The sequence below is a fragment of the Canis lupus genome, chromosome 14 (assembly GCF_048164855.1).
Source record: "Canis lupus baileyi chromosome 14, mCanLup2.hap1, whole genome shotgun sequence".
Classification (NCBI taxonomy): Eukaryota; Metazoa; Chordata; class Mammalia; order Carnivora; family Canidae; genus Canis; species Canis lupus.
Genome location: NC_132851.1, coordinates 9908160 through 9927148, shown reverse-complemented (window position 1 = coordinate 9927148; position 18989 = coordinate 9908160). Strand labels below are relative to the sequence as shown.

General features: G+C 34.8%; 1 protein-coding gene across 11 annotated transcripts in view; it reads left to right on the top strand.

Moving 5' to 3' along the window:
• The window catches only part of ANGPT1 (angiopoietin 1), a 356306-nt gene extending 340598 nt beyond the window's left edge, over positions 1 to 15708 (top strand). For 4 of the 11 annotated variants that reach the window (XM_072774221.1, XM_072774222.1, XM_072774223.1 and 1 more), the window contains 2 exons: positions 2231 to 2361; positions 13401 to 15708. In XM_072774221.1, coding sequence (XP_072630322.1) covers positions 2231 to 2361; positions 13401 to 13561 — 292 coding nt within the window. In that variant the 3' untranslated portion in view covers positions 13562 to 15708. Of the gene's footprint in view, positions 1 to 2230; positions 2362 to 4446; positions 5052 to 13400 lie in introns of those variants that run through there. The other 7 variants (XM_072774228.1, XM_072774227.1, XM_072774226.1 and 4 more) reach the window with 6 other exon arrangements.
• The last annotated feature ends 3281 nt before the right edge of the window (positions 15709 to 18989 follow it).

Here is an 18989-nt window from a genome sequence, read left to right as displayed (position 1 = left end):
CCTGTAGGCTAATCTCACCCAGTCCCAGTGGAGCAAGAAATTTCATCCTTACAGAGTCATAACTACTCAATTTTGGAATCATTCATCTTCTTCTCCCAATGGATTCTGTGTTCACCAAACAAGCAACTTTCCAATTATAATTTGGCTTTCTGTGTGAAATTCTCTCTAAGAAGACCATGAGTCTGAACCCACAGTGTTCTTATTTTGACTGTGAAGGGAGAACTGACAAAAGTCTCCCTTAGCTTTGTGAGTATTTGTCTATCTCTGAAAGGCTGAAAAGTGATCAAATCTAGAAGGTTGTGAATTCACCCAAGTAATTTGTCCTAGACTCCCATTGGGAACCTCCTCCTTTACTTTCCTCTGATGAAACACATCTACATGTGGGCTGCCTGCAACACTTAAAGAATTCTCCAATTCTCTATCACCAGTGACTTTTAGCCTGCTCTCAGAGTATTAAAATACAAGTTTGTGTATGATAATTTAGCTTTAGAAGCTTCCTTCAACCTACTATTAACTACAGGTTCTATTAATCATTGAAAACAATAAAACCTGAGTAGGGCTTAATTGTATATTTTACTCTGACTCAAAAATCTCTGCAGAGTATCTGTAAAATGTTTTGGTGCAAGCATACAATAGTACTGTTATTTGCTAAAACTAATATCGACCTCACAAAACACTGGGAGGATCTATGCATATACTTAGGTGCAAACACAAGTCAAATCTATATGTGAAAAAATAAAAACCCAAATATTAATTGATCTGTATTATTTCTGTTTAATAATAATGTAAAATTTGTTCAGAACTGGTGCAGGACCTAGTAGTGTCTCCCTCATACAGACTATATTGTGGGTGGGTAAGATACATAAATGAGACTCTGGTACAGAAGTGGTATGTGGATGTGAAAGAAATATTCCTAGAGGATTTTGATGAATGAGACTTCTAAGAGGAACCCTGTTAGGTAGAATTAGAAAGAAGGGTAGAATTTCAACCAGAGAAGACCTTGAATATCAGTGACACTCTGACAACCTTAGTTTAGCTATTCTGAGCCCTGAGGAACCACTGTGGGACTCAAGCCAGTTTGCACTTGTTCAAAGTACCCAGATACGAAAACAACATATAGAATCAATAGGAAATGACCAAACATCAGAGAACTACATTAGGCACCAGTTGTGATTTATCCACTAGTTTTTGAATTCCTGACCAGAATTCTTCAATCAGCAGAAAGTAACATGAGATAAAAACTGAATATAAATTCCTAGACCTAGTGAAAAGGCCTTTTCCATAAATAACCAGATGATTTTCTGTATGTGCAACTGTTAGCCTATAATCTAGTTTAATGTAAATTTTATATAAGAAATGTTTTTAGAGAGTAAGATAGGTTAGGTTCTTTGAAGAACAGCATATTTGAGGTTAAACAGTTGGCATTTAAACTTAGTATTAGGGATACTACTAGAAGTTAAGCCTCTTACGGGCATAGCCTTTTGTCTGATAAATCTTAAATACTTAGAACAATTTCTGTTATATAGTATGTGTTCAACAAACATTTGTTCAGAGAATGCATAATGATTAAGAACTTGGATTTTTAAAGTCAAACTGCCAAATTTTAACTTATTTATCTTCTCTAAATCTTGACATGCAAAATTGGTGTGTTGATGCCTAGACCACAAATCTAACATAAAATTAAATTAAATAATAACTGGAAAGCATTTAGCAGAGTGGCACAGGAGAGCAAGTCCTCAATCAATGAGAATTATTACTAGCATTGCTATGAAGAATAATGTTCATCACATCATCACTATTCTATATTAACATAATTATATGTTGTAATGACATTCTACAAGACATTTTTTTTCTTTGGAGATTAATACTTGTGGTAGTAAACCCATTTCCCTTTTGTGAATCCTGCCCTATCAGAGAACCATATAAATTTGAATATGCATTATGAAATAAACACCAAGCACACAACCCATAGAGAATTTTACTATCTGTGAGTTCTTTCTTTCTTTCTTTCTCTCTTTCTTTCTTTCTTTCTTTCTTTCCTTCCTTCCTTCCTTCCTTCCTTCCTTCCTTCCTTCCTTCCTTCCTTCCTTCCATCTCATAGTAGTTAGTTAGAAGGGCTGAGTACAAAGAAGGGAGAAAATGATGAAAAAGGCAAACATTCAACAAACTGGTCTTCTGGGTTCTGTTATTCTGTTGAATGGCTTATCTTTTCCCTTTTCTTAAACTTCAGGTTGTATTTAAAGGGTCACACTGGGACAGCAGGAAAACAGAGCAGCCTGATCTTACATGGTGCTGATTTCAGCACTAAAGATGCAGATAATGACAACTGTATGTGCAAATGTGCCCTCATGCTAACAGGAGGTAAGTCCTATGGGGCCGTTCTCTAAGTTATGTTTCATTGGTTTGAAGCTTGAAGTTTCTTATCTATGAGAAAGGACTGTGATCTTCTGGTCAGGAAACTTAAGAGCAAGTCCTTAGAGATTATTTTGTTCTGCCAACTAATTTACCATGTGTTCTTGTGCAAGATGTTGCTAGCATATTTATAAGTTTGCCTCCTCCCCCAATGTCTATAAAAGGAGCATAGTAAGCTTGGTTCTGAATACATTCTTTAGCTTCTTATAGTGCCAGTTATTCTGCCTTCTAAATAATCATAATGATACCCATCCTGGAATGAACAACAATTTGGGAATTCAGCACACAAGGAGAGAAAAAAAATCCTCCTTACAAAGTGTTTTGAAACTCTATAGTAGATAGAGTTCATTGGCCATTCTATTGAAATGGAATAAGAAGAATAAAGAGGTACCGTTATATCTAAAGTCATAAAATTCAGACCAGCTACACAAAGGCTTTGCATTATAGAATATTGACTTCTGCAAGAGGTTTGAGCTGGTATAAGAAATACCATTAAATTAAACATTAAAACTGTATCACTGAGTAAGAAGGGTAATCCTTTTTGAACTTTTTAGTAACTTTCCAGCCTTCTGATTGCATCAAAGAGAAATTCTCAGTTTGATGTTAGCATATCTATAACATTTGTTTTCAGCACTTCCTCAATAATCACTCAATAACCTTCATAGCAAAGAAGGAACCTTGGGCTTCAGGCTCAGGGCCTTGGTTAGACAATGGAACCCACCTAGAATTAAATAAAGTGATTTTGTTTCAATTTTATTGGGTTTTATATATCGCAAGTGGTCCTGGTTTTTTTCTTTAAAGGAATTATATAATCTTCTCATTTTTAACGTAGTCACAATAGTTCATGTAGAACATACTATTGATTTAAAGAAAAATATTAATTAAATATTAATAAAAATTATAAATGGATAATAGGAAATATCTATGACATTGATGCATGACTAATTGGGGTTTGAGAAACACTAAGCTAAAACCCAATGTCAAGTGATGTAGCTCAAGTATGTTCTAAGCCCTGGCAAGAAAGGAGTTGGCACCAAACAAAATTATAAAGGAAACTTTCTTTCCAGTGCTTCTGCTCTCCCTGTTTTAGTGTTCCTTCACTCTCTTCATGGAATAGCAGTCACTCCAACCATTAGCTGTTGTGATTGTCCTTCTGTATTAATCTACAACAGAACATGTTTTCATGGCAGTAAGATAAAAACTCTTGAAACTGATTATTTTCCTTCCCAAAACATGATATTACTATCATTATTATTATGTATTATTATATGTTATTGCATAGGTTATACTATCTTACTTAAGCTCAAAACCAGCTCTGTGAGATAAGAAGGGAAAGGAACTCTAATCTCTATCTTGTACATAAGGAAAATAAGAGCAAATTAATGCTCACCATTTTGTATTTAACATCTGGTGCAGTAGATGCAGCACATAGGAACTCCATTAAAAATATGGTACCTGAATGAATCAATGAATGAGCATCTTGTAACCTTTGAAATCACTTTCAAATTTTGAAGCCAATGAAATGTATCATTAGGTTGATATTTTCTCATCAGTTAACAGAGCATGAAGGAATATGGAGAGGTGATTTTGAAGAAATCTTTCCACTTTTATCCCTAGCCCCATGTCCTCCATTAACACTCCCAAATCACATCCCATTGACCACTACACTTACGTCAGCATCTTTTCAGCATGAAACCAGCACTGGTATTATCAAAGCCAATCTGTTATGATTCTTCTTCTATCATATCCTTCTCCTTGTACTTTAAAATGCTATGACATTCAACCTCATCAAATAGGTGAAAGTCCTTCTCCTTCTAATGTAGTTGTTATAAATTTAGAATGTTTTCAAAAAATGGTAATCATAGGTTAGGTTTTAAACCTTTTTCCTGAAAGAAAATTTTTCTTCTCATTGCCTCCTTGATCCCACAAATGGAATTGTCAGCAAGTTTATACAGAGAACAAAGGACTTTGTCTAGTTTCCTGCACATTCTAATATTAAAATATGCTTCAATTTCTCCACATCTATTTTTACAGATAATTTTTCTTACCAAATAAGTGCAACACATGAAAGACCAACAGTAAAATCTTTCAAACCTTGCCTTAGGAGAGCATTCCAATGTGTTCCTATTTCTGTCATAATAATGAAAATATCGAGCAAAGCGAAGAGGAGAATGCACCCCTTGGTTGTTGATGAGAAAACTTCATTGCTCAGATTTATGATTTTATTTCTGCTTCAAATGATTGAACTTTGTCATGTTCTTTCATCCATAATCATTCTTGGACTTGCTTCTTACTCACCAATAAACACATATGTTGGGGAGAGAAAATTTCCACTTATTGCTTGGGCTGGAATCGTCTAAGTAAATGTGTTTTTGTAATAAACGCCATTACCCTATCAAATATCCCTTTGAAAGAATCCAGGCCTTGCAAATCTGTTCACTCTGCAAAGCGAAAATGTGGAATTTAGATAGCTAAGAACTGGAGAACATAAGGATGAATGTCGATGACAGTCCAGGTAACTTGAGTATTGCCTGGAACTTATATTCATTCTACTTAGCTACTCCCCACCACCAATACTTATTCTGTCATTTTTTCCCTTAGAATCATTTTCTTCACCTAATGATTTTTCCTTTCTTTCTTTAAAATTTGTATTTGAACTTTCTGCCTATTTAAAATAGTTTCTTTTAAGAAGTAAGATTTTTTTAAGATGTAAGATTTTATATTCTTTGAAACTAATAATTCATCGTTTTCTGTTATCATCAATTAAAGCTTTGCTTTATCTTGTATATTTATATATATTTTTTCCTTTGTTTCTTCTGAAAGAAATTAGAGGTAAAGTAAGATTGATTGCCTGCTAACTGTCCTAAATAGTTTTGCGCAAATACGTGGAGGGATTTTGGTTGGAGAATGTGGTATCGTTGCCACTCTTATCTGTCAAAGACTGAACAACAGGAGATGAGCTTAATTGAAAGCAGAAGGTATTTCAGCCAGCCATAAGGTAGAACATTTTGATCTTTCTTTCTTCTTTCCTAATATCCTAACTTCTTAACTTCCTTCTATCAATGGAACATATTTTTAATAAATAACCATTAAAGATCAACTATTCTTAGAGAAATGAGCGAGAGAAAATAGAACTTGCATCTATTTGAGGGAGACCATCAACAAAAGAGTAAACAACAAATGATTTCATGTCACAACCAGTTTTAGAGACAAAGTATAACATGTGATGGAGTTATTGGAGGAGGGGGAAGTAACTTGAGATGGAGTCTCCGGGGATCAAATGCTGCCAGGGAGGATTGTGCATTTCTAGTTGTGGACATCTTCAAGAAGAGAATATAAGGCAATTTATCTAAAAGAACTTATTTATGCATGTTCCTGCAGTTGTGGGTCTAGATAAGAATATCCCACCTTTTCTTCTGGTTTAGTGATTCTGTTATTCTGTGTACTCATTGTGGCTAAAGTAGGGGAAAACGTGCAATATTACTTTTCAATGCATGGGTTGTAATTCATAGTACATTGTAGAGTGTAGAGAAGGGATAGCAGGCTGAGAAAGCACGTTTGTATAAATAGAAATAGATATCACAATATTTTATACTTCCTTTCCCAGAAGTATATGTACTTGTTCCTACCTTACCAGAAAGCCAGCGATTTCTCCATCCAATTTAAATATTGAATAATTTTCATGTTTTGTTACATATTTCTTCTGGGACCAAAGCATATACTTCAAGGTCAAAATTGCCACATACATCTTCTAGACAACTGCTCCTTTAATTAATCGTTAAATAGAGGTGATTTGTCAGCACAGATTTATAAGCCAGAAATGTCTTTGCTCTGTGATGCCATTGACCTTAGGAAAATTTGTAAGTTTTCTCCTTAAGTTTCTCCCAATATGAAGGATATTATGAAAAATCTGTATGCTTCAGTAGTGGGAGGAAGAAAGTTAAGAGATGACTGTAGAAAATATTTTAATCTTGTAGGACAGTTCCTAGCGTGCCCTCCTGAGCCCAAAGAAAGGAATCAATTTCGTTTAAACATGAAAGTTTATCTACTATTTAACATTAAGAAAATGAAAATGTAATCTCATTCAACGCATGCTTTTGTTTATACGGATTTTTTGTATATAAAAACAAATATGCAAAAAACCTCTGACTCCGGAATTCAGACAGTGAACAACTTTTAGATTCAAAGTGAATGTTTCATTCAAAGAAAGCATAGTCTTTGGTATTAAATTAGCATTCTTCTTCTTTTTTTAAATTAGCATTCTTCAAATAAGTATTTTTTAAAATCTGTTAGAAACTACAATTATTAATGGTTGCTAACAAAACAAAACAAAACAAAACGTGGTATTATTTTACATTCCTTCCCTTACCTTACATTTCTTTCAACACAATTTCCACATTTACTGTATAATAGAAAAGCTATGTAAAACTGTGACCTAACCTTCTGCAGAAAGAATCTGTTGTGGTAGAAACTCCGATCTCTTTTCCCACGCATAAACTATGTCAGCCGACAGACAAGACTTTGCTAAAGCTAACAAAGGCTATTTCTCAGTTCAGCCCTAAAAGACAGGATAAAGCCATACACATAAATTTCTTAGTACACCCTACAACTTACCAGATGCTACAGCAGAGAGTTGATAAATGCTTGCAGAAGAGGGTTGATATGGTTTGCTATATAATCTTGAAGAAGACAGAAAATAAAAGAATTTAATGGCTTCTCCAACTGGTGGATGATGCTGAGTGACAAGATCTTTGAGAAAATATGATCATCTTAGAGTTTTTAATAATCCAGGAAGAATACACTAAGCTTTGTCAGATAATTCGAATTCCCTAGGTGTTAAGGCAAACATGTTGAGAGAAAAGATCCATATGGATAATTTAAGGTTGACCACAAAAATATACATTGCACTACCTTATATCAGGGCATAATTACTTACTTAGTACCTAATCCATAAGCCTATTCCTCTAAAATGTATGTTGCCAAGCACAGTGCCTGGCACATAGTATGTGCTTAATAAATTACTGGTTGCATGAATGAATATTTTATCACAGACCCTGAAAGGGCATTGCAAAATCACAAATGATAATTTTGTGAAAAGACAAAATAAATCAATGTATTAATGTGTTTGTGAACTTGGATTGAAAATACAGAAGTATACATATTTATATGTATTTGCAGGCACACACATGAAATTCATGAATATGAAGAGTGGGACTAAGAATAACTAAACCCCAAAAGACTAAATTCCAGAATTGGAAAATATTGAGCATTAGGTTCCTGACTTCCAAATAAATATGAATGTGCTAAGTACAAAGTTTAAGATTATATTCCTATTTTCTGGAGAATGTTTTTGCTTATGGGAAAAAAGAGCAGAGTATCAGAAAATGTCTTTCAAAAGGTAAATTTGAAAAAATAAATAAATAAACCAGACTGAGGCCTAAAGCGCAAGGCTGCCACCAAAAGTTAATAGTTGACAATGCCTGAGAAATAATCAAACACTTAATTGTGTGTTTTTACTATAATATAGTGAAAATTTATTGCAGTCATACTAACAGGCATTTTTGCATTATCCAAAATTATTTCTATTTAATAACTTACATGACACTTCTAAAGACCCTTTGAACTTCGCGCCACAATAATGCTTTGGCAAGAACTGAGATACAGAGAAGTTAATTTGCTGAAGGTCATAGAATCAGTGTCAGGTAAGATTTGAACACAACCTCTAGATAAACCATCGCTTTATCCACTCCCTCTACTGCCTCTGTTAAAATGAATGGCATTCAGAGACAACAGTTAGCTCTGTTTAACTGTTTGCAGCACACGTTCACAAGGATTTCCTCACTTAAACATTAAAAGTGAAATGAAGTGCAAGGGAGGGAAGAGACAGTAAGAGCATGCAGTAAAAGTTTTCAGTGAATTCAAGATTACTGGCTAGAATCAACAACGTTTTTCATCTTTGGAACAAAGAGAAGAAAAAGGAAAAAAAGCCAAGTTCTTGGCCTGAAGGGGATATAGTATGAGATGACAGAGGGAATGCAGACCTCTGAGAAAGGTCCTTTGCCTCCCACATGCACCCAAGACCCTTGCAGCTGCTCCTTAAGACTAGCAATGGATTTGGCCAACTTTGTACACATGAACTCAGTAGGTAATTTTTCGTAATGATCCCACTGATAACAGTGGCACCAGTCAGTTTTGTTCAGCCTCATTCTTAGCAAGAAAAGAGGCAAATCTGATTTTCTGTGCAAGTTCTTTTGCACATTGCTGATTAGGATGCATGCATTACAAAATGAAAGAAATCTATAAAAACTGGTCTATCTTTTCATTTTGCTGTGGTTTTTACCATAGAAAGGAAGTGTTGAAGGACATTTTGTTTAGGATCAGAAGAATTTGAGAGTTAGGTTTCCTGATTTTCAAATAAATGTGAACTTCCTGAGTGCAAAGTTTAGAATCAAATTCCTACTTTCTGGGCAAAGTTTTAGTTATTGGTGATAAAGTGTGAGCTTTCTGCTTCAGAGATAAAAGACTGGAATGACTTTTAAAGGCCGGCATAGCCCGGGATAGTTAGTACAAAACTAAATTTTAATGAGTTAAGTGTAAATGAATTAGAAACACGCATCTCAGATTTCTTATTAAAATATACATGAGGTTACAGGTTATGAAGAAAAATGCTTGGCAACGTACATCTCCACAGTTGCCAATCTGAAAACATTTGAGACGTTTTATCAGTTGTCCCAACGGCAGATGGAAGCTGCTGGTTTCCTCATCCTTTGCTTGCATCGCTGAGTTCTTTTATGCCTAAAGTGCCATTCCTAGATTAACTTCTTTAGCTTGTGGCTCATTTGTTATTCCTTGGAACATACAGAACAAAGTAAAGAGTTAATATTTCCCCAAGATTGTAGAGGACATATAATATCCTCAGCTATTTGGTATCTTATCAGAGAGGAACTGCAGCCCCAGACATACTCCCTGTGTGTTCATGGCGAACACCTTGACTGCATGCTAGACTTGTATATATGCTGATTACCACAAGCACATAGGATTATCTACAAATGCCAAGACATACATATGAATAACCAGGACTACTTTCACTGGCTTTCTATAAATATGCTTTAAAACCTTGCCTTTCCAGGATTTCTGTTTAAGAGAAACGGCCATGCTTATTTTTTTCAAAGAAATTTAGAAAGTGGAAATTCCTTTGTTGTTTAACTGCATGTATCAGAGGAAACAGAATTCTTGCTTGCACACAAATAACTATTTTTGCTACCTTGATGTTCAGAGTATTTTACAAAGGACACTATGACCAAAATTGTCAAGAGAAATAATTGCCCTTTCATTTTGTGTTGTGCCATCTTAGTTCATCATCTTTATTATGGTCGCTTGTTCCATGAGAGGCAATAGTGTGCCTGGCCCACTGGTCTTAAGATAGTCAAAGACATAAAGTCTTTGGTTTCCACATGATGTCAAGATAAATCATTGAAAACACTTGTTCAAATCATATTAGGTACTTAAATGCCATTATCTCTACAATGCAAACATCGTATGACCGTACTCATTTGGGTCCAAATTATTGTCATATTGCTCTAATAAACCCTAGCAAGCAAATGAGGAGATCTATATTAGCACTGATGATCTGGTCTTCAATATTAAATCATTATGGTGCCCCACAAGATTGAATCCTTTTTGTTCCTACCCTAAACCTTCTATCCCATCTCCTAGATAACTTACAATAAACACTTATTTATGGTTTTACTGGTCTTAATAGTCAATGTGTCATTTTATTTGATCCATACAACCATGTTGTGAAAATGGCTGATCAGACATTATAAACCACATCACAAGTGACTGTGTGACCTTGGAAAATCTCCTTACTCTTGAACATCAGTGTCTTTATTACAATACCTGCCACATCAACTAAGGTTGTTTGGTGGGGGAAGACATGAGAGAATGCTTATAAAAATAGTAGCATAGTTCCTGATGCATATTAAATATTTTATACATATCAAATATTATTATAACTATTACTGCTTGGTATCTTTGTCATTAATTGGTGCAGTCAGCACATGTGATTTTTTGTAATTTCTTGTCTAGTGTACTACAGGCTCTCCATCTATTACCCACAAGAAAATTTCTAAAAATAAAACAGAAACCTCTGTGTTCTCCCTCTGTTTATTTTGCTGCCCTATGTTCTCCAACCCCTTACCTAGTGGCAGTCCAGCCAAGCCAGGCTGCTGGCAGATACTTTCTCCTACTCTCTCAGAGTACACACTGTGTTCAGAATTTCCTTCTGTTCAATAAGCTCACATCGATCTTCAGGACACAGCTCAGGTGGTAAAAAAGTAAACCTTGTGGACCCATGGACAGCATCTTCTGCTTCTGTTTCCATAGATTTTGTTCATCTCCATTTAACAACCATCATCTCATTTTTAAACAATTTATTGTCTCTCTCCTACACAAAAAAAACTGTGTACTCCTGGAAACCAGGAATTCTATTATATTTAACACCAACCTCTACATCTGTCTGTTGGTTAATATTTGTTGAATTGATTCTTGATTTTTCTTTGCTTCATTATGCTGCCAACATATGCTCACGATAGTTTGGCAGACCATAGTTACAGAATGAGGGCTCTAAGTAATATTTGATTAAACATTCAACCTTATAGATCTGGTTCTTCTGGTTAAATATTGGTTCCTATTCCTAGAGAATGTTTTGCTTGTTCATCTGATGATGGACAAGTAGACACAATAAACTCTAAAGTTTTCTGTGAACATTGTTCCGCTTTGCACCAAGACTGCCTATTTCTTTACCTTCATTTCCTGAGAGCTCACCCCTTGTTCACAAAAGACTATGTGATTTGATCTTCAGACTTTCTCAACTTGAGGCTCCTATTTCTCTTGTTAACTCTGACCCAGCGGTATGGTCTTCTCTCTCAGTGTCTCCAAAATGCCTTTCCCCTAACCACAAACATTACCCTACTTTACTCATTAGGAAAAACACACAAGATCAATTTATTGGATTCTCTTACGTGCTCCTACTGCTTCTTGTCTCTTTCCTAAACTCATAAAAAATTTCCCAATGAATGTATTCTTCAGCCTGTGCCCTTTGTTGCCAAGCTGCTGTTGGCAGCAGACCTCTGCCTTCCCACAGTCGTCCAAAACTCTTGTGACTTTCTCTAAACCAAACAAAAACACACACTTTTACCCTGAATACCTAATGTAACTTGGAGGATCATTCTATGATTTGTAGTAGTTCTTAATAATAGAGTAGCTGCATTTCCTTTGGAGACCATAGTGGATATTTGGAAGACTATGAAAGGCTCATTAACATGATGGAAGAGTACCTCAAGAAGGTCAGAGAAAAGTAGGAGAAAGTTAAAATACTGGAGTGATCAAGTTGGATTTTCATTTTGTCCTTTGAGAGTCTTTAGGGTAAATGAATTCCTTAATATCAGAATACTTTTTGTAACATAAGTAACATTTTTTACTGGTCATGCTTATCAAAAAAAATGTAAAGGAATTAATCTTAAGAAAAAAGTGTGGAGTTTTATGTTCATCCTTCCTTGCCAAACAAGAACCTTCTTGTCCCTCATGTTTTGAATGCATTAACATCTGTGTTGTTTGCATACAGTTGGTAAAATGGCATTGGATAGTCTTTCCAAATTCATCAAGGCATACCTTATTATTCTCCAGTATGAGTTGGTAATTAATACAGCTTGCTGTGCCTCTAGTATGACTTTATAAACACGCTTTTACTGTATTCATCTTCCAAAATTGAAAAATGAGAACTAGCTTTTCCCTGTTTAACTTTTGCTAGTTTCTGCAAGATGATGCTCGTGTTACAGTTAAACATCAGTTGTACAGCTTTCTCTTTCTTTAGCTATTAGTCCCTTAGGTATAACTCTGTAATCAAAGGGAGTTCAACTATATCCAAACAAAAATATGCCAGAATGTCTCTGGCATAAATCTCTCCCTAAAGATTTCAGTAGTGTTACTTCAGGAGACAGAGAAAAAGTACTGTGTTTTATCTAAAAGCCTAAGAACTTAATTCGTTGAAAAAATAAAGTACTAATGCAAGTACAGAGAGAAATGCAAGCATAGGGTCTCCATGTGACTCATCAAGTTGCTTTTATTTTTACTAGGTTTGAAAGAACTTGAACAATCACAAGAAAAAATATTGCTATATAGGAACTTATCTGGCTACTATTGATGAACACTTCCCAAATTATTATAAAATAGAGAGAGCACAGTGATTCGAATTCAATTTGTGTGTCATAATCATTGTCCAGTATCCAATTACTTTCAGAAGCAGCTGTGGACCAGTTCTCAGCAAAATTATGAAATAGATGGAAAACATTTCTTTCACTCTATTTAGATGTCAGTTGTCTAAGCTTCTGAACTTCTTCACCAATAATTGTTGTATTCCTAATAGCAGGCTGAAGGTGGAATGCACAGGGTATCTGCATTTTACTTATCCTGCATATAAATCTAGATCTGAATTAGATCTTATCATGAAGCCCAGAAGCTTTCTATCATTACAATGGGAAATGAGTCCCATTAGAGTGACACTGAAGCTTGAATGTCCATGAAAGCATTCCTCTCTCTGTTCCTACATTGCCTAAATTGGATGTCACTTAAAACATTTCCATGACCAATGGGACACTTGGGTGGCTCAGCAGTTGAGTCTGTCTTCAGCTCAAGGTGTGATCCTGAGACCAGGGATGGAGTCCTGTATGGGGCTCCCCAGAGGGAGCCCGCTTCTCCCTCTGTCTATGTCTCTGCCTCTCTCTCTCTGTCTCTCATGAATAAATAAATAAAATCTTTAAAAAAAATTCCATGACCAAGAAGCTTTTTTATTGAATGCCTCCTATTTGCAAATGACCATAAAAAGTGTAAACTCCACCTTGGTTAGAGCCATTAGTTTCCACGTGTTCAATTTACTTTTAATTGTTTCTTCTCCTTCTTTTCTCTTTCATTATTAACTAATTTTTCAGGCTGGTGGTTTGATGCTTGTGGCCCATCCAATCTAAATGGAATGTTCTACACTGCTGGACAAAACCATGGAAAACTGAATGGGATTAAGTGGCACTACTTCAAAGGGCCCAGTTACTCCTTACGTTCCACAACTATGATGATTCGACCTTTGGACTTTTGAAGCCATAATTATCAAAAGCAATAATAAAAGCAACAAATAAATCTGAAGAAGCTACCAGATGAGAAACTGCTTGAAAACTTGTGAAGCAGATATTATCGCCCTTCCAGCCATAAGTGGCAGTTATGTGAAGTCACCAAGGTTCTTGACTGTGGATTTGGAGCCTTTTGAGTTCACAGAAGTCTCTAGATGGGGTTAACCATGTTCATATGGCTTGACTACAGAGAATGCCACTCACTGTCATGTTTTAAAAAGGGAAGAAAGTGTCCAATTCACTGTGCTTCAAACTACTACTGGATCTTATTTTAGAACTATGGTAGCCAGATGATAAATATGGTTTATTTCATGTAAAAATTGAAAAGAAGGAGAAGGAGAAGGAGGAAATGAACAACAAAAGAATCTACATGAAGAATATAAACAGACCTGCCATCATCCTTTGGAAAAGATGTATCACAGCAGTGAAGTGGTGTTATTTCTATGCAAACCTACTAAAAATCCATTTATACTGTTGCACAATTTTAATAAAAGTTTAGGAAGAATCAGTATTGCCCTCTAAATTGGTTAAGTGTCCATGGATTTCTGAAGCTTAACTCTTAAATCACACTTACTAATTAATTTCAGTTAACCCATCTTCATATGTAAATTCCATTTTGGTAAACCATAATGAACTGTAGTATGTGAAGAATAATAGTGTGAGGTAGCAACATACTCCATTTACTCTTTAATTTTTGATATAGTTTTCAGGAAAAAATGGACATAATCAAGTATTATGGACATACGAGATAAAAAATGATCCCTCCATGCTATAGTTTTCAGTTGCTTTAAGAACTGACTGATTTATAAATATATTTATAGCGTGAGTAAAGTTTAAAGAATGTGAAATATACCATCAAGGTCTTAAAAACAATATACATGCATTTACTATTTTCTCTGATATTATACATTAAAACAGTATTTTAGAGCGTATTAAGTTGCTGTAAAACCAAGTAAACTGGAACAGTTCACTTTGCAATATCTTGCATGTGTACACTGACGTGTAACTTCATTATTTTTAAAATAACGATTTCAGCTCTTCTTCTTGTTATCTCATGCTAATTTCATTTTCGCTAATTAACTGAAACAATGCTTTCCAGATTCACCCTGTTCCAGTTTCTATGAGAGATACACTTTGAAGTCTATGAAAAATAAAAGAAGGATTATAAATATCATTGTACATAGCATGTTTATATACATGGTAAGCCTAATAGCTCTTTAATCTGGAATATGCAACCTTGTCCCTTCATTAATGCAAATAAACACAAGTTTTCAAAGAAATCTAGTACACTATTTCATGAACTACATTATATCTTCACATGTTTCTCTCTCAGGCTGTTTTCATAAGCAATTTCTGATTTCTAAAATTATTCAGTGGAGAAAATTGTCAAAACGCTGTATTAAACATAGGAAAAGACAAAAAAGGGAAAATTAACCATAGTCACATAAAAAGTTCTGACTGCTGGCTGCTGTAATTCTCTTAATGAAAATATTACTACAGGATAATCTATTTTAAGTGAATTTGAGGGCACAGGTTTTTGTGGCAATTTGAAGTTACTATGGTAGTTTATCAGAAAGTACTTTCTGCTTCTAAGTGTGCAAGGTTACAGTAGTGAAAGGGTTTTTATCAAAATGTGAGTGACTATAAGAAAAGCAAAATAGGTGTCCTTTCTTAGAAAAATAAGTTTTTTCAATGCAACAATATAGAGTTCCTCCATTTGAGAAAATAAAGCTATTCTATTTTTAAGAAAATATTTTTGAAATTTACCAGCAAGTCTTTATGCATTTGTATACAACCCCATTTTGCCTTACAAGTGATATTTGCTGATATTACAGAGTTTTTCTATTCTTGGTGACTCCTTCATAGCACTGTTTAACCTCTCCCTCTAAAAACCTTGATTGTTTTCCTTTAAGTGAATGGAAGTGAGTGTTTTGTTCCTTTGTGTCCCTACAGATATTTGTTACCAGTCTTTTGATAAAAAATACTATTTCCCAACTCATATTAGAAAAATAAAATGAAATCATGAAAAACAGCATGTTATTTACTATTTTGTTATCTGGGTTTGAAAAATGAAATATTGTTTCCAATTATTTATAATAAAGCAGTATAAAATGTTTTATGGCTTCATTATGTGCATTGTATACTGCCTACATGTGGGTGACTGTTTAATATGTATATCTTTACACTGAATTATTTCAGGATAAGATAATTAGGTATTAGGATTTTGTCTTTAAAGTTTTATCTCAATAAAATTCATGTGGTTTCTATGCCAATGTCTTCACATCAGTTACAGCTTTATTTGATTTAAATAAAATTGATAATAATGTATTTGCACATCTCATTTTAAATAAATGTTTTACAAATATTAAAATTAGAGATCTATAGAAATATGGAATCACTGGGGGGACAAACTGCTAAATGAACTAAAACCTCAATCTTTGAAAAACTTGCAGTCTGGATGTGATAAGAAAGCTTGGCTCAATTAAAAAGGTAGATCAAGGCTGCCCGGGGGCTCAGTGGTTTAGCGCCGCCTTCAGCCCGGGATGTGATCCTGGAGACCCGGTATCAAATCCCGCATGGGGCTCCCTGCATGGAGCCTGCTTCTCCCTCTGTCTGTGTCTCTGCCTCTTTGTGTGTGTGTGTCTCTCATGGGTAAATAAGTAAAATCTTAAAAAAAAAAAAAAAAAAAAAGGTAGATCAAAGCAATGGGTCTTGGTTCTACATCTCTACTGTTTCACTGTTTATCCTGCCAGCTATTAAATGCCATATTATCATAGATATGACAATTGACAATAATTTCTGAATTGGAAGAAGAGATGTGTTGAATATTTGAGATTGGTATAAAAGGGAAAGAACATAAAGGAGATGCTACTAGCCCATCAAGCCTGTTATCCTATCAGTGGTTTTATCCATTCAGACCCTTATTAAGGAAGTTTCTTACTTTTCCCTTAGATTCTGCACCGATTACCATTACATTGATTTGAACATTTAACTTCCACCTACATGATTGAAAGAGATAACCTGTCTCCTATTTTCTGCTTCTATTCACCCATAATCGCATGTTTATTCTTAAAGCCAGACTTCTGAACATGTTTATTCCCTGCTCACAATCCTTCAGTGTTTCCTCACTACTGCCTAAATTTGAAATAAACAAGTCAGCTCAACCCCAGCCTGCATCACCTGCATCGCCAGATAGCTTTATCCCACCTACTCCGTATTTCAGTCAAAATGAAGAAGCCACTGTGGTAAACTAATTACAAATATGACCCCCGTTCTTCCCTTTTCTCTATTTATGTCTTTACAATGAGACTTTGCAGTTCATCATTGAAAGGTGGAGTCTGCTTCCATTTCTTGAATGGCTGGCTTGAAACTTGCTTTAGCCCATAGAATGCAGAAGCAGCAGCTGTAAATCACCTTTGAGCCTAGGTCTGAAAAGCCATTCAGCTTCACCCTACCTCTGCCTGGAGAAGAAGCCTAGGGTGTCCTAAGGGAGGAATGAGGATCTCAGGAAGCAAGGCTGAGTTTACCAGCTGAGACCACCCTTACCCATCCAGTTAACCCACCAGATGACCCTAAAATATGTGAGGTATCTCAGCTGAGATCTGCTGAGCCTGGTTGAGATCAGCAGAACTGCCCAGCATAATCAAGAGAGATAGTAAGAGGTGGTTGTTTTAAGCCACCACACTGTGATGTGTTTTGTTAAACACAATTGTAGCAACAGCTAACTGATACAGAATGATACAGCACCCCCAACCAACATCCACATCAGTCTTACAAATCCTAAGGTTTCAGAACTACTCCCTAAAATGGTGTTCTCTTCCTTCAGATGGGCAAAAGTTCTAACAGTTCTCAATGGCGCATCCAAATATTAGCTGCTGCACAACACTTTTTCTGATGTCTTCTATTAACTGTCACCTTCTCTCCTCTTATAAAGCTCCTTACGTGTTTTGTTTGAGCTTTGTTTTATATTCTTTACTGTTTTATAAGAATCTGCCTCTTGCTCTTTTTTTTAATTCCCCGTAACACCTAGTAGACCCTTGTCATTTGTTGAGTGGAATTGAGTTGCTCTGAAAGATTAAGAAATCCCTTCTATCTATACAAAATCAAACACCCACAGATTTAACCACTATCTTAACCCATTTATTTTCAGACTAAATTTAGCTCATTTTGTCCAGAAAAAAAGAAGATGCCCAAATTTATAATTTTATTCAGCTCAGAAATTTACTTCATTAACAACTTTGCTGGAGCATATATACTGTGTAGATTAAGGGATGTCTATATGCTTCTTTTAACTTTAAAATTATATAAATGTATGAAATATATTATTAAATAGTAATTACTCATTTTTACCATACATTTATTATTGTTATTATTTTAACATAAGATAATTATTTTGTATTTATATATATATATATATATTTGAGCTTTGTGATTTAAGGTTCAACTGAAGTCTTTTTTCTAGGTGACTTTTCTCTTTTAATAAGAGTAGTCTCTTCTAACATAAGGTCAATATTTCTCATGAATTCTTCTGATCATTACTTTATTGATTATCAGCTATTGAGATTAAAATTAAAATTAAACATAAAAATAAAAGTGGGCATAATGAAAGGATTCCTAAGAAATACATTAAACAAGTCATTACATCTCTTGCATTCTTTCAAGAAAGAAACCAATAGACTCATTCCAAATGGCAGATAATGGTCAAGTTGAATAATTCGTAGGGCCTTGCCTTTTACCCCAGGAAAAATAATCTCACACTCTGACACATTAACTCTCATTTTGATTAGAAATGTGAAAGGATATTTTATTTATCTTGTTTTTGTGGAGAGGAGAATGACTCCTGGCATCGTCTTTTAGAGGCAAGCTCTTACTTCATCCATTATTATGACTAGTCTGCCTCCTGCCCATCCACCCACTCTATTTTGGCCTTCATGGGAAGTTGATGTGGATGTTGTGATGGTGGGAACCTGGAAGGTTACAGTGTGCCACAGAACTATAACTACCCTACCTACATTCCTCTTATATAAATTAGTTTGTTAAACATACATCTGCTTCCTAGATACGTTGTAAGGAACCAGAATAAACTAAAAGAAAAAGGAGGGGCAGTACTAAAATATGTTAAGTTAAAAATGGATTTAAAAGCAAATTTATAATCAGGGAATATTCATTTGTGTGCACTCTAATACAATGTGTAAACATCAAAATGATGATGTAAAAGATTAGAGAAAAAAATCATTAGGTTCTAAATTAACTTAAACATTTCCATTAGGAGAAGGGTACAACCAAAATAGTCATAATGAGATGCTGGATTATAGTTACATAAACTCTTCCTTTGGGAAATCATTTTATAGCTTTAATGGCAGAATGGGAATTATATTTAACAAACATATTGAGTAA